Source organism: Sinohyriopsis cumingii, chromosome 7, assembly GCF_028554795.1.
Source record: "Sinohyriopsis cumingii isolate HCF-2022 chromosome 7, ASM2855479v2, whole genome shotgun sequence".
NCBI classification, from domain to species: Eukaryota; Metazoa; Mollusca; class Bivalvia; order Unionida; family Unionidae; genus Sinohyriopsis; species Sinohyriopsis cumingii.
In genome coordinates, this window is record NC_142967.1 from 24,193,834 (window position 1) to 24,217,832 (window position 23,999).

The window sequence follows — 23,999 nt, forward strand, 5'->3', positions numbered from 1 at the left end:
TCTCTCCTCATGAAGCCATACAGCTGCTATAAATAGATTCCAAGGTCAAAAAGTTTGAAAGTAGAACCAGCACGTTTTTTGGAAATAGGATAGCTGCTATAAATAGAACATAATACTGTTAGGAAAGTGCATGCATGTCCATGGACAAGCATACTCTTATATCGTAGTCGTTTGGAAAGAAAATGTAAGCAATCATATGACTTCTTATTAAAAGTTGATAATTTCAAAATAATGATTCAAATTTACAGGTCCTATCTACCGTTTTCGACTATAAAATGAGCGATATATCAATGTTTCAGTTACCAATTTTAATCACGATTTTCTTCAAGTTAAAGAAATAAGGATTAATTTTTTTAACTATCTGGCAAAAAAAATATGGGATCCACGCCTGACCCAACATTATAAGCGGGTTCACGAGTTATCAGGGTGCGAGTTATCATGGAAGTGGTGTAGCTACTGTGTCAGCCATACTGGATGTCAGGTCAGGACTATTTTAATTTAAGATCAACTAGATATCATAAGAAGTCTGTTAGTGAAATACCTGTATGACGATAATGAAAGGGTAGCGATAAGATTTCAAAGATGGCCACTGTGGCAGTTATCCTGCTCTTCAAATTGGCACCATTTTCATTTTCGACCTAATACATATCATAGAAAGGGGAAGCTGCTGTGCCTCTGTGGTTAATGTGCTGGACTCGTGAACAAAAGGGCCTGTGTTTGAATCCTACCATCTGACCAACCTGAATCAGCTATTGTGGTATGTCGTTTGCGTAAGGCACTTTATAATAATTGCCTTGGCACTTAATAACCTAATTGGGCTGCTTTGCCATAAAAAATCAAAGCAAACCAAATATCATAGAAAATCTTCTAGTGAAAACTCTATACTGATAAGACAATCCATTAAGAAAGAGTAGTGATAACAATGTTTTCAAGATAGCTGCCATGGCAGCCAAACTGGTTGTCTGGATTTCAATAAGTGCCAACTAGACTTTCGAATCAATTTGTTTGTGAAGTTTCACAGCAATCCTCCTTGTAGTTTAGGACAGCAGTGACAACAAAACTTCAGTTAACTAATGATGGACAAAAGACATTGCATGAAGCGCTATCAAATTAAGCTATTCTGGTATATGACCAGTGAAACAAAAAATCTCAACTATTTCTTGCAAATATTAAGGTGTACTAAAGTGCTCAAAGGATAATGATCTACCTCCAACAATAACTTTCTGTGCAAAAAAATATTGGGGAAGTAATTTGTATAAGTATTTCCTTTGCTTAATCTCATGTACAAACCAGACCTCTGAAGCCAGAATAAGGGACTGACCCTACAATTTCTCCATCGGCATTGAAGATACCTACCACATTGCTCAGAGTCATAAGTTTGAGAATTGTTTCACAGCAGGACTTCACAGTATTCTGAGGGAATACTGACAGAACATCCTTTAACAGGGACAAGATGTGTAGAGTATCTGTTGCTTCTCCAATACCTACAACAAAGAAATTATTATTATCATTATTATTATTATTATTGTTATTGTTGCTACAATTAAACTTCCCTTAATGTTCACCTGCATTAAGCAATTTCCTGTCTTCAACAGTCAGTTTTCAAGATGTGAACCTCTATTTAGCAACAACCTGTTTTCAGAGGCCACTTTTATCACTTCTTAGAGGTAGCCACAAATTTAATTGGGCTACCAGTACTTTTGTGGACATCTGTGATCAGTTACTTCTGTCAATCTGTATATAAGTACTCTCACTTCATCATGTGCATACTTTTTTAAAAATAAACAGCCTGAGAACTGAAAGCGACAATTTATTTGTCTATCCGTACCAAAAATTTAGAAATACATATCATTCATCCAAGAATATTTGCATGTCTTGTGTCTTCCATATTATCTCTCAATGAACTCAGGATTGACATGTCAATATGTAACTGAGAAATTAATATAACAATAACAAAATTCATATAACTTGTCTATGTGAAGTTGCAGACAAAGATGTTATTTGTAACTGTTATTGGTGTTGACTGAATAATACCAAAAAAGTAGTACCCAACAAAGTTGACCAGTGTGTTTATGGGTAATTTATTGTAATTCAGAATAGAAAGACATACTGATGGAAAGAAAATATAACACTTACCTCCACTCTGTTCTATGATGTGAATACAATACTTGGCTGTAATGGAGGCTGCAGGGTGGTGAGGTGGAGGGTCTCCCTGTATCATGAATAAGCTTCCTTTCAAGACAATACAAAGACCCTGATGAACCGCTTTTCTTACCTGCAAATGGGGAGATAACTTTGCATAGCAGATACATGGAGAGGAAAGTGAAAAGAAGCAACTATAAGCATTTAATGGCATGTCAGCACAATGATGGTCAAATAGTGCCAATCAAAAGTCAAGTTCAAAAATTGTCAATGTTAAGAATTACACAAGAACTTTAGGAAGATAAACTCTTCCAAAAATATAAGCATGAAATAACAAAAGAACATTAGATTTTAAAGTTCTGTAAAATGTGTATAAAATAAATTATAACAATGAAAATATAAAGTTCACACACCGAAGAATTCTGAGAAATAGGGCACATATTACAGTACTCTGGGTCATATTTGTTATCAAAATATTTGCTAAATTAAGGATGCTCCAAACTCATGCCTTTGAAAATAGTGTTATATCATAATTATAGTCCTAACCTTGCATGCCAGCTATTTCGTTCATTCTTAAAATCTAAAATCTGATATATTACTGCACTAAACAAGCCCATAAGTTTAGCACAGGGGACTTAACAAATGGAAGCCTGGCAACAGGAATCAAAACAAGCATGTCCATTCAAAAAGAAAAACCCAAATAAAAAAAATATAAATAATATCTTAAATAAACTTTTTTCTTGACCAAAATTCTTTTTGATCTTTTTTTTAAACATCAAGGGAAAAATACAGACAAAAAATCCTTTTCAATTTTCAGTCCAATGAGGGTCACCTCAAAGGCCTGATAGTTTATCATAGCTAGAATTCTCAGGTGTCTGCAAATAAAACTAAATCAAAACATCCAAGATATTCTCTAGTAGTAATTCATCATAACTAAGCTCACATAAAAAACTTCTGTCTCACAGGGTTTAAGTCAATGTATTTGATAATAATATGTTCAAATGTCGGTGGATACTGGCAGGGTATGCACTCTAGTCAAGGATCACCCTTCAAAATCCATACCCGAGTCAGGTATGTATGTCCCATACACAACTGGCTACATACTACCTCATCTTTGCAATTTGTTTTACATGAGAGATGCCACTGTCCACAGATGGGTTTCACATTCAAAGCATTTTTGTTTCAGTTTTCATACCATATAATTTACAATTTACACACAAACTGGCAATTTATACAATATCTGAACTCAACATTATGGAAAGGGGATTGAAAGATGATGAATTTTTTTTCTTGACCCATGATGTTCATAGATTTTGGTATGGCAGTAATAAAAAGTTCACATTGATCTCAAAGAATCTGAAAGAGATAGAGTGTTTGATTGATTTCATGCTGTTCAATAAATGTATTATTTATAGCCATTCATCCATTGTACATGTAGACATGTAATGGTAACCCTGCAAAGTTATTTATAGCCATTCATCCATTGTACATGTAGACATGTAATGGTAACCCTGCAAAGTTATTTATAGCCATTCATCCATTGTACATGTAGACTTTTAATGGTGACCCTCTGAAGTTATTTATAGCCATTCATCCATTGTACATGTAGACTTTTAATGGTGACCCTCTGAAGTTATTTATAGCCATTCATCCATTGTACATGTAGACTTTTAATGGTGACCCTCTAAAGTTATTTATAGACATTCATCCATTGTACATGTAGACTTTTAATGGTGACCCTCTAAAGTTATTTATAGCCATTCATCCATTGTACATGTACACATGTAATTGTGACCCTGCAAAGCTATTTATAGCCATTCATCCAATGTACATGTAGACATGTAATGGTGACCCTCTAAAGTCAAAGACAGTCAAACACAACATGAGAAAACATTACTACCAACAATACTGAATTTTTGGCAGGTAATTAAATGTTTTTACCTCTTTAAATAATTGTTCTGATTATTTGGCAGGTAATTCCGTGTTTTTACCTCGTTAAATAATTGTTCTGATTATTTGGCAGGTAATTCCGTGTTTTTACCTCGTTAAATAATTATTCTGATTATTTGGCAGGTAATTCCATGTTTTTACCTCTCTAGATCGTTATTCTGCATACCACTATTCTAAACACATTTTCTGACTCCAACTGTGTTTGGATTTGTATTTTGAAAATAAACAATATGCAAGGTTATGACAATAATGATAACAAAACATTATTTTCAATAACTGAAATTTGGAACATCCTTAATTTAGCAAATATTCTGATAACAGATATGTAATCTGGCAAATAGCATGACCCAGGGTGCTGTAATATTTTTTGTAAATGCCAAAATGTAACAATGTTTCAACTTTAATTTTCAAGCTTAAAGGTACCTTGGGCTTTTTGTGTGTGATGAAAGTAAGCAATCCTTTGTAGACTTGCTGTGTGGATGTGTTGTTCCAGATTGCATGCTCCTGTACACGCAGCAAATTTGCAAGGCAGAGTAGCACCTGAAACAAAGAAGAACAATAATTTATCATGTACATACATTTTGTCTCAGCAGGATGCTATGTTGCACCTTTGCAAAAAGCTCTGTGTTGTTTTAAAAAAAATGAATACATTGAAGGGAGTGATGCTTTACTGCCCAAAAAGAATTAAGGAACTTTAAGATAATATGATTTCTTCTTTGTAACAACTGCATGTTGAAACAATCTATGACATTCTTGAGCGATAGATTTTCAAATCAGACACTCTGGCAGCTAAATTGGATGTAACATCAGTACCATTTTCATTCAGGACAAAATAGATACCATTAAAAAACATCTCAAGAAAACCCCAAGCCAACATGTTCACCCATTCAGGCAACTATGTGACAAGATTTTTAATATGTTCATTGTGGCAACCAAACTGGGTGTCTTAAGAGCACCATTTTCATTCAGAATCTAACACATATCATATAAAAGTCATTCTGGTGAAACCCTATGTCAATATGACCATCAGTTCTGAAGGAGTAGCCATAGCAAGATTTTCAAGATAGCTGACAAGGTGGTCATAATGGCTAGCAGGTCAGCATTTACAACAACTAGACACCAATAAAACAAGACAACAACAGAATGACTAGACACCAATAGAACTCTTTTGATGGAAACTCAATATATATATATGACTATCCATTTAGGAGGAGTAGGAACAAGAAGAATTCAGAGTAGGCGTGAAACAATACACCAGTGCCACATATCGATACAATTCACAATATGCAGCGTGTCATATACAATAATACATATCGATACACATATGAACTTGATGGTCTGTCCATCTTTGGAAGGTAGGTGGTGCTCTTTCATATATGCTGACATTCTATTTCTATTTCCAGTATGCAGATATCTGATGGACATATAGTTATATATTTACATGCAATTCTCATTGATGAGAAGATAACAACAATACTTTGAAACAGACCACCTGTTCGTTGCAATGAGTTTTTATTCAATGTTTTAGGCTATTTAACTGTGGCTCCATTTAACTCCCTTTGTTTAGTACAACATAAATGATTTAAAAACATATTATTATCAATTTCGTGTCTCAGTTACACTTGGAAGACATTATGACATCGTCTTCAAAACAAAAGAAATAATGCAATTTCCTCGTGCAAAGAAAATCTCATCTAGAACAAATCTGGTATAACAGCCAAATCTTTGCCCCTTGCTGAAAGTTTCCCCACAGGGAAAGAACTGGCTAGCTGATTCTTTCCCCCTCTAGTTATTCCCCCCCCCCTTTACAGTAAGTTAGGTTCCCCTTTTAGTTATTTATAACCCCTCACCCCTACAACCAATTAGTTTCTTTCCATTAATGGACTCTTTGGTAATAAGCTTAATGCCCACATGTGCAATATCATACATGTAATGGGTCACTTAACAAATAATGGGGGGGGGGGGGCAGAATCAGCTAGCTCTAGCTAACTCTTTCTCCCCTACAACCAAATACTTTATTTTCATTGATGGGCTCTTTGGTAATACAGACTACAAGTGCAATATCATCAAACATGCCAACCCCTGGAAAAAGTGAAATCCAAGTGGACAAAAAGAGTAATCTGAGCAGAAAAAGAGTAATCTACATATAATAAAATTCAATGAGCATATGTACAAAATGATTTATTTAACCCTTCATGTCTTTTAACACCAATTACTCCTTCTAATTTTCATATATAGCACTTTGAGCTTTAAAAAGCAACAGTCTCTCATACTGCATTTCAAAACACTTTGTACTAGATGAGAATATGAATGTTTTGCACACCAGGAGAGCACTAAGTTCTGGGTTACAGAGCCTGGATCTTAATTCAGTTTTATTTTTGTAAACAATACTGAACAATCTCTCACATTCAGCATTAGAATGGTGAAGAACCAATATTCCTTTCATAACCTGGCAAAGAAGAGGAAATATATATCATCCACTTATTGGATCTTTTAGCTGGAAAATAAGGTGCCATTGCACATCAACTCTGTCCGCATGAAGTACACTGTCAGGTAGAATGTCAACTTGATACTTAAGGGGTTCTTCTCCTAATTTATCAGCAACCTTTGCCCTTTTGTTGTCAAAAAGAGACTTACACAGACTGGGTACAACTTTATGTCATCATAATCACTGCTCCTGTCTGTTGCAATACTAAACAGTCCAATTTTCATGGCTTCTGCATTTTTAAGCGAATTATCTTCTGCTAAAAACCTAACAATATTGGATGATTTTGTTCTTGCACATACATATTTTCTGAAATTTCGGAATCTGGAAACATCCATTTGAACAAAGAACCAACATAGTCTTCTACTGCTAGGGGTAGTCCGTGTTCTATTAAGAACTCAGTATATAAGGCCTCTGCATTTATTAGTTCTGCTTTAAAAAAGAAGTTACAAGTTACCTTAGTATTGGAGTTTGTAAAACAAGCTAATTCAAGGTTTCTGTTTTATCACATCACGACCAATATTAAAATCCTTTCCACACAGCCTGCAGTGGGCGTAAAATTGCCCTAGAATTGAATGCTGCATTGTGTAATTCATGTATTCATCTCTGAATCAGTTTTTTGTCTTTTTCTAAGCCATCTGTGAAATTATACAAAAAAACATTTTTGCTCTAACACACACATCAACTAGAATAAATCTGACTTGACTTTAAGCACCAAATACCTACAGACTGGTTCTGTATCAGATACAAATTAAACCAAAGAATCTGCAAGCAAAGATTAAAAATTAGAAAACCAGTCTGTTCTTTCCTAACTAAGCCATACAGCTGCTATAAATAGAAACCGAGGTCAAAAGTTTGAAAGTAAAACCAGCATGTTTCTTGGAAATAGGGCAGCTGCTATAAATAGAACATAATATTGTTAGGAAAGTGCATGCAAGGATGGAAAAGCGTACTCTTATGTGGTAGTTACATAGAAGCCGTCTTTTCTAGAATATAGTCTGAAAGATTAATGGGATGCTAATAAAAATAAGAAAACAAATTATAACTTTTTTTGGGACAGGGACATATCAAAAACATGTAATCATAATACGTTTACGCATAAGGCGTAATTTAGTATAAAAAAGTGCAATGATTACGCCAACAGTGTAACGGTTGACATGTATGTATCATGCATGTAAAGGGTCACTTAACAAAGAGGAGGAGGACAGAATCAGCTAGCTAATTCTTTCTCCCCATACACCCAAATATTTTCTTTTTGCTGATGGGCTCTTTGGTAATACAGCCTACAAGTGAAATATCATACAAATAAAGGGTGACTTAACAAATGGGGGGGGGGGAGGCAGTATCAGCTTGACATTTCTTTCCCCACTAAAACCAATTTGTTTCTTTTCATTAAAGGACTCTTTCCTAATCTGCTTAAGGTCCAGTTTGAAATATAACATATGTAATGGTTCACTTTACAAGCTGTCACACAGGGTTTATTTCAAAAGAGCCATTACATTAATACAGATGATAAAGATTACAATTTCAGACTAATAACCTTTCAAAACTCACTTACACTTAATTGGACAACTATTAATTAATGTTCATGCTTCTTCTTAGCAACCTAACACTACATTAAAATGGTCATCAGCAAGGTTTTGCAAATAAACTCCATTAGCTACTCTGGTCTATGACCAGCAAAGCTACAAAAATGACATTTCATCTCGAGAATTGCATCAAGTTCTTAAAATAACTATGCAATGGAGAGATTAGCCAGTTTAAAATTTTTACACTAACAGACTGACTGGAGTGTGGTGAATATAAGCAAGGAGGGGCTTAAAAAGTGACAATCATCCTTAATCATTTGAGGTATATGACAGAAGTGTCAAAACATGAAAACTTACAGATTTTAAGAGAGATGTGGAGCCAGATTCATGAGTGGACATTATGTCAAGAAACTGTTTTGCAACTTCTGAGAAATGACTTCTTAACACTGCTGTTGGAACTCTGAAAAACAAAAACACATGCAATAAGGATACAATAAAACTTCCCTCTTTTTCAATCACAATCATACTTCTGTAATGAAACTGTATGTAGTAAAATAAATGAGGTTACCTTTGTTCTCTGGGTTCCTTTACCATCTGATTGACAGTGCAGTCTTAAGAGCTGAGGTCAATTTTTGGGTTGAAACAAGTCATTGATATATGATGATACATACCCTATACAAGTTATTTTAATCCTCAGTGGTTGTGAATTATTAGTTGCTGCCTTTTTTTTAAATGAGAATTTATCTCAGACAGCTATCACAGGCATATTTTCTATCATTTAAAAAAAAGAGGCTAACTTGAAAAAAGCTATTGATAACACTCACATGCCTTCTGCAAATTAACATAAGGCAACTAAGTAGTGTGGTTTGAAATATGCACCCACCCTGCCTATTCCATGCCAATTATTTTATCCTGTCAGCATGTTCAGCCACAGATAATATATATCAACATAATGGAGACATTCCAGACCTGTTCCTCCTACATGATTTTGAGTATTTTACTGATCAATTAATAAATACTTTTATGCAAAGCAGTTCTGTTGCTTCGTATTTTGTCTACTTGGATTGAATTTGAAGGCTACACTTGCAGTGTGTCATGCATTGAAACACGTTACATTCAATTCTGAATGATGGTTCTTGTTTATTCAAGTCCTGTTTAAAACAACCACCACCAAACAGAACTGTAGCCTTTTCAGCATGTCACACACCAGAAGCATTTAATCCAAACTCATCCAAATAGATGCAAAGCAACAGATAAGCAAAAGAGGCAATTAAATGATCTGTAAAGTACTTAAAATGGATAACAAGTCTCAAAATGGATAACAAATCTCTTTTAATGATGATTAATGTTATCAGAGACTAAATGTGACAATGTGATTAAACAAAAATGAGCAGAGAATCAAAAAGGGAGAGAGCAGATTCCAATATGCATTAGTTGTACATCTTGTCTCCATCTGTAGGTCAATAATGTAGTTTTTCACTGACAGTGCACGTAGCCATGGCAGTTGTTTTGCATCTGCTTATGTACAATGTGATGGATCTAGTCATCACCACTCACACACTCAAACTTGTTCTTAATAAGATTTTTCCTACAGGAGGATACTGCATTATTTTTCCTTTGTGAGGATAACAACACGACTTCCAATGACTTCCAATTTAATGGATAGCATGAAATGTTTTTAAAGCATTCATGCAATGCAAAACAAAAGGTGTGATGATCAAAATGAGTCCTCATTTGATCAAATGGAACAGCCTAAAATGGCCTAAAAGGTTGAATTAAATTCAATGACAACACTTACATATATTTAGTTTGTACTGTTTGCTTGACCTCTGTCCATGATAGAATTTTCGAGTGTACTTGGTTTTTCTCTTGTTTGTAAGTTATAAACTGATGTGTACGTGGACTTGAGCTCAAGACCTAGCCTTGATTGTGACCTGAGAAGGTTCAAGAAATGAATTTGTTTACAGTTTGGTATGATTTTGCCATAAGAGGTTTTTCCAAAAAAGCTATTAAAACATACTGGTAGGTCAAGTGGAGTTGTATATTAGGTTGAGATTAACAAGAGCACTCATTCCTAACTTTTAATATTAGTTTGGAATCAGATATAACTTGTTGTTGTAGAACTTATTTAAATTATTAATTGGAATTCAAAAGTGATCCCTGACTTTTTGGACAAAAATTTTACTTTGGGATTAGAGTGAATTCATTTAAAGACAGTCTTAATAATATTACTGTGATACAGCAAGACTGTTGGCACATCAGCTCATTCAAGACTACTGGTACATCAGCAGACATGGGATTCATTCAGAACACTCTTTATTGTTAGACCATTGATAGAACCTTTAGGATTATTTGGGATTTAAGTCCTTTTACATTTTCACTTTGTATTCCAGGGATATAAATTATTTGTTGAATTTTACTAAAGTTGTTGGTTTTTCTTTTTCTGTTTAAGACCATAGACCCATAACAACATCTGTTATATTTGTTATCTTGTCAAGGACGTGAATGGTATATGAACATATAAGTCTATGTCTATGCATTCTGAAAATACAACCATGATGTCAACACATAAAATGACATAATTCTACCACTTAACAGACCTTTTAAACATGAAAAGTGCATCGAGTTCATATGTGTATCGCTCGTGTATTATATCATAGGTCGTTTATTATGACTCATATAGATATGTTGCACACATGTATCGTTTCACTCATAGTCAATTGTGTTGACATTATCACTTGAGTTGCCATATTCATGGGAATCTGGCACTCAGACCAAATTTTCTTTGTTTATATACAGTTAACCCTCTATTGAGAGGGCCCCCTCAAAAGAGGCAACCAATATTATAAGGCCTGATATTAAATATTATTTCCATCATTTTGCTTCATCATCTTGGGAAGACTTCTCTCTTATAGGGTCAGATAGGGTGATTTTATAAGAAAGGAACAACTGTAGAACATTCCATGCCAGGGAGGGAATGTGGGACAGCAAAAAATTAATCCCAGGCAACTACTTCTCCAAATAAGAAATCCCCTTCAGGCAATCAAAATAATGTTAAAGAAGAGTCCCTAAAAATAACTGTGACACTTAACTGATAGACAAGTTCCAGGAATCCATGACAAGACCATTTCTAACATTCTCAACTTGTCACAGACAGTGTCAAGATTTACCCACATATTTAGTTTGGTTAAATCTATAATTATTTTATATATTTACTTTTAGTCATTTATTGTGATTTCAAATTTATTTGAGTGTTATTAATTTTCATGGATTTATTGGTTGGAAAAAAAAACTGTGACTCATAATCTATCTTAAAAGACTGAAAATGAATCTCTTACTTGTAATCCATCTTAGAAGACTACAAAATCCCATTTCTTATCAGTAACCAGTTCACAACCGTTCAGTATCGATGAAAATATAATATTGTACATTATAAAAAAATTGTATATCCACAGAAAATGTACGAGTTTACAGTATATGAACAGATGTCATTTTGCTGGACAAAATGGCATGGCACATTCAACATGTTCCATCTTTATGTGACGAAAAATCAATAGATCTGGATAAATTACTGTCTTGCCCAATTACAATCTCACCCATTTTTGAAAATCTAAAAAAACTTAACAAAATTACTGTCTCACATAATTAGAATCTCAGATTCTTTAAATCTACAATATTTGAAATTTACCGTATATCACAACACACTACTGTATAGCTATTTTACTAATAGCCTGAATGAATTTGCTGTAAGTTTCATTTTTGTACCATACCTGAGAAGTTTCATAACATAAATTTCATTTTTTTAATAATATTTGAGAAGTTTATATTGTAAATTTCAAGTTTTGTACTGTATTTGGGAAGTCTTTGCTTATGGTTTACAGTACCTTTTGATCACTAGACCAATAAGGTACAAAATAGCTGCCAGGGACTCCTCGCTATTTGATGTCTCTAGTGATGTCATCTGCAATAAATCAAATGGATAAGAGTCTAATCAAGATTCAATAAAATGGCTTACATAAAAAGTCTGTACAATATTTGCTACAATATAAAATACACCTACAGTAGCTGTCAAACTATCTCATTTAAAGCACTTACACATCCTGATCTACCCTGTTGTGTTGTTGTTGTTGTTGTTGTAGGGTTTAACGCCATTTTTTAGCACACGATAGGCTATACATGGCGGCCAGTATTAATGGTGGAGGAAGAACCCGGGAAATCCCCAGAAAGAACCACCGACCCTCGAGAAGCTACTGGCAAGCTTTCTCACATACCCACATTGGCCGAATCCGAGACTCGAACCCACGCAGACAGAGGTGAGATGGCAGTGATCCGTAACTGGGAGCGCTTTAAACCACTCGGCCACTCGAGGCCCCACCCTGTTGTGTCTTATGGCTTCATACTTATGACTTTATGTGATGGGTATGTGAGAAAGCTTGCCAGTAGCTTCTTGTGTGTCGGTGGTTCATTCTGGTGTTTTCCCAGGATTGTTTTTGCAAAGCCATTTTTCAGCACAGGATAGGCTATACATGACAGTCAGTATAAATGGTGGAGGAAGAACCCGGAATAACCCCAGAAAGAACCACAGGCCCTCGAGAAGCTGCTGGCAAGCTTTCTCATGTACCCACACTGGCCAAGCCGGAGACTCGAACCCACGCAGACAGAGGTGAGATGACAGTAATCTGTAATGGTAAGCGCTTCAGACCACTCAGCCACTTGGGGCCCCTAGACTAAAATATAACAGGAATGAATTATCTGTATACTAAGTCTTTATATATATATATACAATTTCACCTGACTTAGTTGTAAGTAATTTAGATGGAAAATTCCAAATAATTGAAAACAAACTTGTTTCTAAAACATTATATGCTCATAAACAACCTATTTATATGGACAAAAGCTAGCCATGTAAACATATTGTTTACAAATGACATCTTAAAGTACAATCAACAATCATGGACAAAAGTAAAGATCAGAATAAGGATACGATACTATAATAATTAAAATTACATAGGAAGATGCCTTATGAATGACAGATTAATTACACAAAATAAAGCAATATAGTACTTCCAGACACATGAAAGTACATCTGCAATTACATTATCACAAGTTCCCCTCAGAGATGTCAATCTACTCTAACAGCTATGTCCACGAGCATTTCTCTGAGAACCTAATTAGGTGCTGGCCATGTTTTGATAACTGATTTGTTAAAGTATTTGTTGTATTGTTGCACTGAATTAAAAGAGAGCCTCCTTTGTATTATCACATTAATTATATCTTTTGAGTCAAATAGAGGTGGAATAAAAGAAAAGTTGTTGTTGTTGTTGTGGGGTTTAACGACATTTTTCAGCACACAATAGGCTATGTATGGTGGCCAGTATTAATGGTGGAGGAAGAACCCAGGAAAACCTCAGAAAGAAGCACCGACCCACGAGAAGCTACTGGCAAGCTTTCTCACATACCCACATTGTCCGATCCTAGACTCGAACCCACACAAACAGAGGTGAGATGGCAGTGATCTGTAACAGAGAGTGCTTTAGACCACTTGGGGCCCCATAAAAGAAAAGTTAAAAGGCACGAATAACAAACTTAAAATCTAGCGGCCCTGGTCATATGTCAGGTGAACTCACTTCATTTGATCAATCAAACACTGTTATAAATGTTATTGTGTATGTAACATAAACTACCTTAAATTAACCAACTCATTAGTACCTGACCAAAGATAACAAGGCAACCAAGCAAAATGAATACTTTGTAAAATAAAGAGCTTGGTTTTACATATATGAACCATTATGGGCAAGCGAGTTTCAGAGAATTCTTGAACTGGCACTTTGAGATATCCTCAAGGATGACAAGTTGTTTCATTATTACTTCCAATGAAATCATGACATCAATATTGTACTAATTGAACAATACAGAAATTGAGATTCGATGTAGACGATTGTCTCACAAAATAAATTTCATTTGTTTTTGAAAAAAGGAATTGTGTTTGGTGGTGTATCAACAGTTTTTCTAGTTCCCTGCCCTTTTGACTCCCGATGTGGGAGGATACTATTACATACCACTCTGGCAACCAGACGCATCAAGAGAACAAAAAGCAGTGATGTAATACACAGATGTTTTCTCATACATGTGATGGTTGTTGGAATGATCTTTCACATGTTGGACAGTTTGAAAATAAATATTATTTAAACAGAATAACGATCAACTTCATTAGAAAAAGCATATTATTAAAAATTATAATTGACATGATTGTAAAATGAGAATTCAGTCATTCAACAGCCCAGTTCCCTAACCCTGCCCCCACACACACAAACACATGCTGTTTTCTCGATATCTAAGTGAATTTATTTTAATATTTGGAGGTCCTGCAATAACTTGCACCCTCGCTTACAGTGTGGTCTATGTTTGTGGACCCTACTGTGTGCGAGTTATCAAGGGAGAGGTGAACGTGAATAAATGCAAGAGTACCAGTACAAATATGAATGCTTTAATTAATGTAAGAGTATTAGTACAAATATGAATGCTTTAATTAATGTAAGAGTATTAGTACAAATATGAATGCTTTAATTAATGTAAGAGTATTAGTACAAATATGAATGCTTTAATTAATGTAAGAGTATTAGTACAAATATGAATGCTTTAATTAATGTAAGAGTATTAGTACAAATATGAATGCTTTAATTAATGTAAGAGTATTAGTACAAATATGAATGCTTTAATTAATCTAAGAGTATTAGTACAAATATGAATGCTTTAATTAATCTAAGAGTATTAGTACAAATATGAATGCTTTAATTAATGTAAGAGCATTAGTTCAAATAGGAGTACTTGAACTAGTTTAAGAGGATTAGTACAAATATGAACACTTTAATGTAAGAATATTAGTACAAATATGAACACTTTAACTAATGTAAGAGTATTAGTATAAATATGAATACATGTACATGTATAGATATGAGTTGTTTGATTATCACAACTCCACACTACCAAGTAACTGGGTATATAGTAATCCAACTCATGTATGCAGAACTTCTACAACAAACCACTTCCTGTCACACAATAAAATTGATCTTGATGCTACATGAAAACTGCCCCAATTTTGTTTTTAAAGTATGATACAAGTAACAATATAACATTAGATGCAGAAAATGTTACAAGACGGAAATCCAACTGGTTATCATTAGTAAAATACAGTCAAATCTGTCCATCTGCTACAAAAATATAAAAAAAATCCTGATTCCTGCCCAACACAATTACTGGATGCCAGTCCATATTCATTTAATGAGTAACAAGCATTCAGGATAACTAGCAACCCAAACCTTCACTTTTGGTCATTATGATGAAATATATACATATACAGTTGATGAATATCAGTGATATACATACCAATGCAGCAAAATACTCAGTCTCTGACTCTGTGCCACCTTGTGTCTTGATCACTTCCGTCACTGCAGCAAGAACAGCCAGAATCTGAAGGAACACAAAATATTAAAAAGTGTAGTTTGCTGACTACGGAAAGGATAGTTTTCAAATGACATTATCAGCCTTTAGAATTACCTCCCCTGAATCCTGCCATTACATGATTAACATCAATTCAATTAAATTCAGGTGAATTAAGAAATATGTGATGTACTGATGTAGCAAAATAAGTTCTTAATAAAAGATATATGTCAGATAAGAATATACAAGACCCATTTGTGTGTCTGTGTGTGAACAATTTTTCAGTCATATTGCTACGATGCCTGCTGTGTGACAGTTTATAGTGACATCTAGCACTGAGGCATCATGCCACAGACATGTAGCATGATGTCCCACCCAGTTACAACATCCTGACACCAGGCCGACCAGTCCTAACACTAACCTCTTAATGCTGAGCACCAAGCGAGGCAGCTATTAGTACCATTTCTGTAAGTCTTTGGTATGACTTGGCCGGGGATCAAACCCAAGACCTCCCGCATCCAAGGCGGATGCTCTAATCACCCATTTTTGTAATATGTGCTGAATTATAACTTCAGCAAAAATAATAGCATGAAAGGATAATTCAAAACTTAAATGATGGCATAATTCCTCTTCCAGCGCAAGTCAATTCCACTAGGACTAAAATTGTTCCTGACTATAAGCTCTACATCTATATCATTAGCATGGTACAATTTTTACATCTGACTACAAGTCCTATATGCATTTCATTAGCATGGTACAATTTTTACATCTGACTACAAGCCCTAAATGTACTTCATTAGCATGGTACAATTTTTACATCTGACTACAAGCCCTATATGTAATTCATTAGCATGGTACAATTTTTACATCTGACTACAAGCCCTATATGTAATTCATTAGCATGGTACAATTTTTACATCTGACTACAAGCCCTAAATGTAATTCATTAGCATGGTACAATTTTTACATCTGACTACAAGCCCTATATGTAATTCATTAGCATGGTACAATTTTTACATCTGACTACAAGCCCTAAATGTATTTCATTAGCATGGTAAAATTTTTACATCTGACTACAAGCCCTATATGTACTTCATTAGCATGGTACAATTTTTACATCTGACTACAAGCCCTAAATGTATTTCATTAGCATGGTAAAATTTTTACATATGACTACAAGCCCTATATGTACTTCATTAGCATGGTACAATTTTTACATCTGACTACAAGCCCTATATGTATTTCATTAGCATGGTACAATTTTTACATCTGACTACAAGCCCTATATGTATTTCATTAGCATGGTACAATTTTTACATCAGACTACAAGCCCTATACGTATTTCATTAGCATGGTACAATTTTTACATCTGACTACAAGCCCTATATGTATTTCATTAGCATGGTAAAATTTTTACATCTGACTACAAGCCCTATATTATTTCATTAGCATCGTACAATTTTTACATCTGACTAAAATCTCTACATCTACATCGTAAAAATGGTACAACTTTTACATCTGACTACAAGCCCTATATTATTTCATTAGCATGGTACAATTTTTACATCTGACTACAAGCCCTATATTATTTCATTAGCATTGTACAATTTTTACATCTGACTATAAGCCCTATATTATTTCACTAGCATCGTACAATTTTTACATCTGGCTAAAATCTCTACATCTACATCGTGAAAATGGTACAACTTTTACATCTGACTACAAGCCCTATATGTACTTCATTAGCATGGTACAATTTTTACATCTGACTACAAGCCCTATATTATTTCATTAGCATGGTACAATTTTTACATCTGACTACAAGCCCTATATTATTTCATTAGCATGGTACAATTTTTACATCTGACTACAAGCCCTATATGTATTTCATTAGCATGGTACAATTTTTACATCTGACTACAAGCCCTATATGTATTTCATTAGCATGGTACAATTTTTACATCTGACTACAAGCCCTATATTATTTCATTAGCATTGTACAATTTTTACATCTGACTAAAATCTCTACATCTATATCATGAAAATGGTACAACTTTTACATCTGACTTTATGCACAACAAAACAATACTGAATTGTACGAGAAATGATTTAATACATACATTGTAAGAAATGTAGGATATACGAGTATATGCATTCGTCTCTCTCTCACCCTCTCCCTTTCTCTCAAACATGCCACTGTTCATTATTACCAATATTCTACAACATAAAATTCATAAATAAAATAACATCTATACCTAATTTCAATATTTTAAAAATATTTGGTTCTCTCTGTGGTGGCTACTCAAAGGCTAGAATATGAATGTAAAAGACTGATTCCCTATCAGTGATAGGCTGATTCCAGCATTACAGTGTATTCTGGGCTGATCCCAGCTCAACTAGAATTGGTACTAGTCTGATCCCAACTCCGTGTAAAAGACTGATTCCCAATCTGTGCCAGGCTGATCCCAGCATTACAATGTATTCTGGACTGATCGCAGCTCAAGTAAAATTGATGCTAGACTGATCCCAGCATTCAAGTGTATTCTGGGCTGATCCCAGCTTGAGTAGACTATGTGCCAGGCTGATCCCAGCATGCTAATGTATTCTGGGTTGATCCCATCTTAACTAAATCTATGCTAGGCTGATACCCCATAAGAGTATTCTGGGTTGATCCCAGATTTGGGCAATAGAGCTATGCTGATCCCAGCTTGAAGAAAATATTCTTATATTTTGCTATTTAAAACTGTGAAAGTAATGCAGTTAATGGGCATGACCTTTACATTATTAGTAAAGCTTATGAGTATCCAATTGGGGAAAAATGTAGCTGACTGAATATAAAAGACTGATTCCCAAGCAGTGCCAGGCTGATCTCAGCATATTCAAGGCTGAGAGTTGATGCCTGCTGGCTGAGCCCATCTTCAAGCAAATTTATGCTAGGCTGATCCCAGCATTGCAGTGTATTCTGGGCTGATGCCAGCTCAAGGATAATTGGTTCTAGGCTGAACCCAGCAATAAAGTGTAATCTGGGCTGATCCCCAGCTTGTGGACTGTGCTAGGCTGATCCCAGCTCAAGTAGTGTATTCTGGGCTGATCCCAGCTCCAGCAGAATTTGTGCTAGGCTGATAGCAGCATTCGAGTATATACTGGGCTGATCCCATCTTCAAGTAAATCTATGCTAGGCTGATCCCAGCATTATTGTGTATTCCGGACTGATCCTAGCTCAAGGATAATTGGTGCTAGGCTGATACCAGCATTAAAGTGTAATCTGGGCTGATCCTATCTTCTGTGGACTGTGCTGGACTGATCCCAGCTCAAGTAAAATCTGTGCTAGTCTGATCCCAGCATTCAAGTGTATTCTGGGCTGATCCCAGCTTAAGTAGAATATGTGCTAGGCTGATCTCAGCATGCTAATGTATTCTGGGCTGATCCCATCTTAACTAAATCTATGCTAGGCTGATCCCCGCATAAGAGTGTGTTCTGGGTTGATCCCAAATTCATAGAAAAGAGCTAGCTGATCCCAGCATGAAGAAAATATTCTTATATTTTTCCTATTTAAAACTGTAAAAGATGTGTATTTAACAGGCATGACCTTTATGTTTCTAGTATAGTTTATGAGTATCTGATTGGGGAAAAAATATCCTATCCCATGGTAGCCCCATGCGCATGAACAACATAAGGGCACAACCCACAATGTAGTCATTAATGGGTGGTGACTGGGGTGGTGGCTGGTCAGCACAGATCCATAAGAAAAGTTTGATGTGGAAACTCAAAATCCATTTTCTGTACCTTTGAAAAGCTAAAAGTGAAACTCTACATTCATTGTCTGTACATTTGAAAAACCAGAGAATTGACTGATCACATGGTATTCTATATGATCATTCAATGTTACATAAGATTATCTAATTTAGTTGGCTCTTTGAATTCTGCATTTAATTCCAACCAATAGGAATAGTTCTGCTCATGCCCCCCCCACCGAGATTCTCCAACAAGCCCTATGAAAACAGCAAGTAAGAGGCTAATAACAGTCTCTTTTATAATTCCCTGTCTGCCTCTCAGTTTCTAGGTAAATGTACAACACCCCTTCCAAGTGTTAGCCACTAACTAAGCCTTATAATGTGGCATTACATCATCTTACCACACCACCAATTCCTCCCTCAATGGTCATTAACAGGCAAACCCCATTGGAACACTGGTAATGTGTACCTACAATAACTCAAGATCAAGTTGTGCATAAACTAAAATTTAATAAATTATCATTATAATCTCTACATCTATATCATAAAATGGTACAATTTTTACATCTGACTACAAGCCCTATATGTATTTCATAAGTATGGTACAATTTTTTACATCTAACTATAATCTCTACATCTATATCATTAAACTGGTACAATTTTTACATCTGACTAGAATCTCTACATCTATATCATAAAATGGTACAATTTTTACATATGACTACAAGCCCTATATGCGTTTCATTTAAATGGTACAATTTTACATCTGACTACAAGCCCTACATGTATTTCATTAGCATGGTACAATTTGTATATTGGACTACAATCCATATATGCATTTCATTCAGTGATAAAAAAATTTACATCTGACAATAGCAAATAACAATAGCACTCCCTGCTCACAAACGAAAGTGATACATGGGTTGAGTAAACATTCAATCATCTGACTTGGCAAGAAAATATTTTTGAACAAAAACGTTTTTTTTTAAAATGTCCTTTATGGAAAAAACTGTTGGATTTTCAGTTCATACATGAAAGATGAACACTGGCAATGTATCACATTTACACGCATGATATGTACAACAGGATATTCCATGAAGATGTTCATAGTATGGTCATACTGGCTGTTTACCTAAGAACTGGATTCTTTGCACAATACTGACATGCATATAGATATTACAAAATTGCTCTGACTAAATCTAATTACACTAACTTAATCAAACATCACTAATCACATGGCAAATCATCGTGGGAACTTAGTCAAACATCACTAATCACATGGCAATTCATTAAATGAGCTTTGTCAAATACCACTAATCACATAGCCATTTATCATGGGAACTTAGTCAAACACCATTAATCCCATGGCAAATCATCGTGGGAACTTAGTCAAACATCACTAATCACATGGCAATTCATTAAATGAGCTTTGTCAAATACCACTAATCACATGGCAATTCATCACAGGAACTTAGTCAAACACCACTAATCACATGGCAATTTATCATGGGAACTTAGTCAAACACCACTAATCACATGGCAATTCATCATGGGAACTTAAGTCAAACACCACTAATCACATGACAATTTATCATGGGAACTTAGTAAAACATCTTTAATCACATGGCAATTCATCACAGGAACTTAGTCAAACACAACTAATCACATGGCAATTCATCAAAGGAACTTAGTCAAACACCACTAATCACATGGCAATTCATTATGGGAACTCAGTCAAACATCACTAATCACATAGCAATTCATCACAGGAACATAAGTCAAGCATCACTAATCACATGACAATTTATCATGGGAACTTAGTTAAGCACCACTAATCACATGGCAATTCATCACAGGAACTTAGTCAAACACCACTAACCACATGGCAATTTATCATGGGAACACTTAGTCAAGCACCACTAATGACATGGCAATTCATTATGGGAACTGAGTCAAACATCACTAATCACATGACAATTTATCATGGGCAATAAGCTTCCACAAACCTTTGGGATATCCAATATGGCTGCTGCACTGGCCATCTTGAAAATCTCACTACTATTCCTCCATAGAATGAAAATAAAACTGGAGTTCAAGATAACAAAACAAGCAGGGAGTATGGACAACATATTGATTATGGTATTTTCTTCCAAAATGGCCGAATGGTAGCTGACCAGTTCAGCTACAGGGATGGTATGTTTATGTTGCATTATAAGTTATCACTTCAAAAATTGTGGATCAAGTACAAATTATTGTGCATGAACAAGTCTAACAAGTTACTCACTCAAATTGGCATATGGGCTGAAAATTTTGTTTTATTCACTGTGACAACAAGAAACCTTCAACCGGTAACAAAATGTCATTCTGACCATCCATACAGTTTTGAAGAAATAACAAACTTTATCAATGTACCAGATCTTAATATCTGAGTGCAAAGCAACAGCTATTATTTACTATGAACTCCTGCCCTATCCCTCTGCAACAAAAATGCACATTATGAATTGTGCATGCACTCATATATTTTGAAACCTGACAATACATTTATCAAGTGAATCTTGCCAACCAGACAAATGTTATTGTTGAAGTAGTGTTTAGCACAAGATAGGCAGTCAATATCAATGGTGGAGGAAGAACCCAGAAAAACCCCAGAAAGAACCACCGACCCACAAGAAGCTACTGGCAAGCTTTCTCACATACCCACATTGGCCGAGCACGCGACTTAAACCATGCAGACAAAGATGAGATGGCAGTGATCTGTAATGATGAGCGCTTTAGCCCACTCTGCCACTTGCCCCCGCCCCCCATGTAAAGAGATCACAATCACAATAAACAGCACATGATATGCCCTCTCATTACTTTTTTGCTCTGATGACCTTGACCTTTGAGCTAGGGATTGGACTATGGTATGATCAGGCGCAAACATGGGTAATGTTTCATTACAATGTCTGCAGATGTTAAAAAGTGACAACCGGAATAATGATTTATGATTTTGTGTGGTTTAGCACTATTTTTCACCACAAGATAGACAATATAAGCCAGCCAGTATATTTTGATGAAGGAATAACCATCTACCCACATGAAGCTACTGACAAGCTTTCTCATGTCTACCAAATGATATAATTACATATTGTGTCCAACAACATTATACCTGTACATGGACAATAATCACTTAATTATATTTTCCCTTGTCCTTACCTTGACACTGAGACAGGTGTGGCTATGGTATATGTCAGGATACATAACTGGTTAAACTGTCACTGAAATATCTTCAGTGCACCAAAGTTATACACTGAGCATGGATAGAAGCTCTAGTTCATATTCCAATGAAGTGACCATCACCTTGAGGAAGAGGTATCTTTGGTATTTGACACACTTTCTATATATTGTATACAACTGGCTAAAGAGTCATTATAATATCTCAAAAGTTATCTTCACAGAATTACATCTATAACCTTGATCTTGATGGTAGGGAGTCTGTGGTATGTGACACACCATCTAGTTATACTTTGGCAAATTTCAGTTAAATATCTTCAGTGTTTCAAAAGCTATATTCCCAAAAAATACAAGTAATGTAATTGCACTCTGCCTTGTTATGACCTTGACCCTAAGGCAGGAGACATGGCTATGGTATACTACTGTTAGTCATCATATATACTTAGGCAAAGTTTCATTGAAATACCTTTCATGATGCTAAAATTACACTCCACACCAAAGGATAAAAATCACAAATATATATTTCACCTGTGACCTTGACCTTAAAGGAGAAGGACTGTCTATAGTATGAAACACACTATCAATACATTATATATAATTGGTAAAAGAATTATCTCAATTGATTTCAAAAGTATACTCTGGACAAAGATACAGGTGACAATTTTAAAGTCTCTACCAACAACCTTCACTTTGTGGTAGGGAGCATAGCTATAATGTGAGAACATCTAGTCATGATAATACTTTGGCATATTTTCATTAAAATTTCAACAGAGATTCAAAAGTTCTAGACATGCGCCCATTACCTTGAGGCATGAGGCATGTATGCGTTATGCAACACAGTCTTGGCATGGGAAATACTTCGACATGGGGCATGTATGTGTTCTGCAACATTCTTGGCATGGTAAATACTTTGACAAAATATTCATTAAAATCTCTCTGACCACTATAAAGTTATGGGCCAGACAAACAAATGTTAACAGACATATTCAGATTATGCGATAAAATCAAATGCAGGCCAAATACAACCGTATTTGTAGTGAAGGATATACGTCTGTGCTTATACCTGATTCTTTTTATTATACCAAAATTTATTGGACTTGCCAGATTGATTTGAATACATCCCATGTTCTATGATGTCGTATAATGCAAAATGTTCATACCTCCCTATGAACTGCTGAATTGGATGACCAGTATCTGTGGACTCTGTTGAAGGTAGTGTTTGTACATTCTGTCCAGTTGGAGGCCCAGGTATTGAATGTCCCAGTTTTGGTACTCAGTTTGTCTGAATCACTCACTATTACATCCCCATCATTGTCAGCTTGGAACTCATTATGCTTCTTCAGGGCATCAACCGTCAGTCCACTTGATCCTAAGCAGAAATTTTAATACACATGTTATGTGTTTGAATAATAAGATGTACCTGCCCTACTAAATAATGCCAACCCATTTTTTTCACAAATAAAAACAGACTGACCTTGGAATTCCATGTATGCAATAGGCATTGAT

The 23,999-nt window shown here is 35.2% G+C and overlaps 1 protein-coding gene across 1 annotated transcript in view; it reads right to left on the bottom strand.

Moving 5' to 3' along the window:
* LOC149794898 (RRP12-like protein) overlaps positions 1-23,999 on the bottom strand; it is a 141,065-nt gene that overhangs the window by 102,955 nt on the left and 14,111 nt on the right. Inside the window, exons 2-8 of the mRNA XM_089964536.1 lie at positions 23,654-23,862; positions 15,493-15,576; positions 11,991-12,067; positions 8,464-8,566; positions 4,516-4,632; positions 2,137-2,275; positions 1,357-1,484 (exon numbers count right to left, since the gene is read on the bottom strand). Coding sequence (XP_089820662.1) covers positions 1,357-1,484; positions 2,137-2,275; positions 4,516-4,632; positions 8,464-8,566; positions 11,991-12,067; positions 15,493-15,576; positions 23,654-23,862 — 857 coding nt within the window. The remainder of the gene's footprint in view (positions 1-1,356; positions 1,485-2,136; positions 2,276-4,515; positions 4,633-8,463; positions 8,567-11,990; positions 12,068-15,492; positions 15,577-23,653; positions 23,863-23,999) is intronic.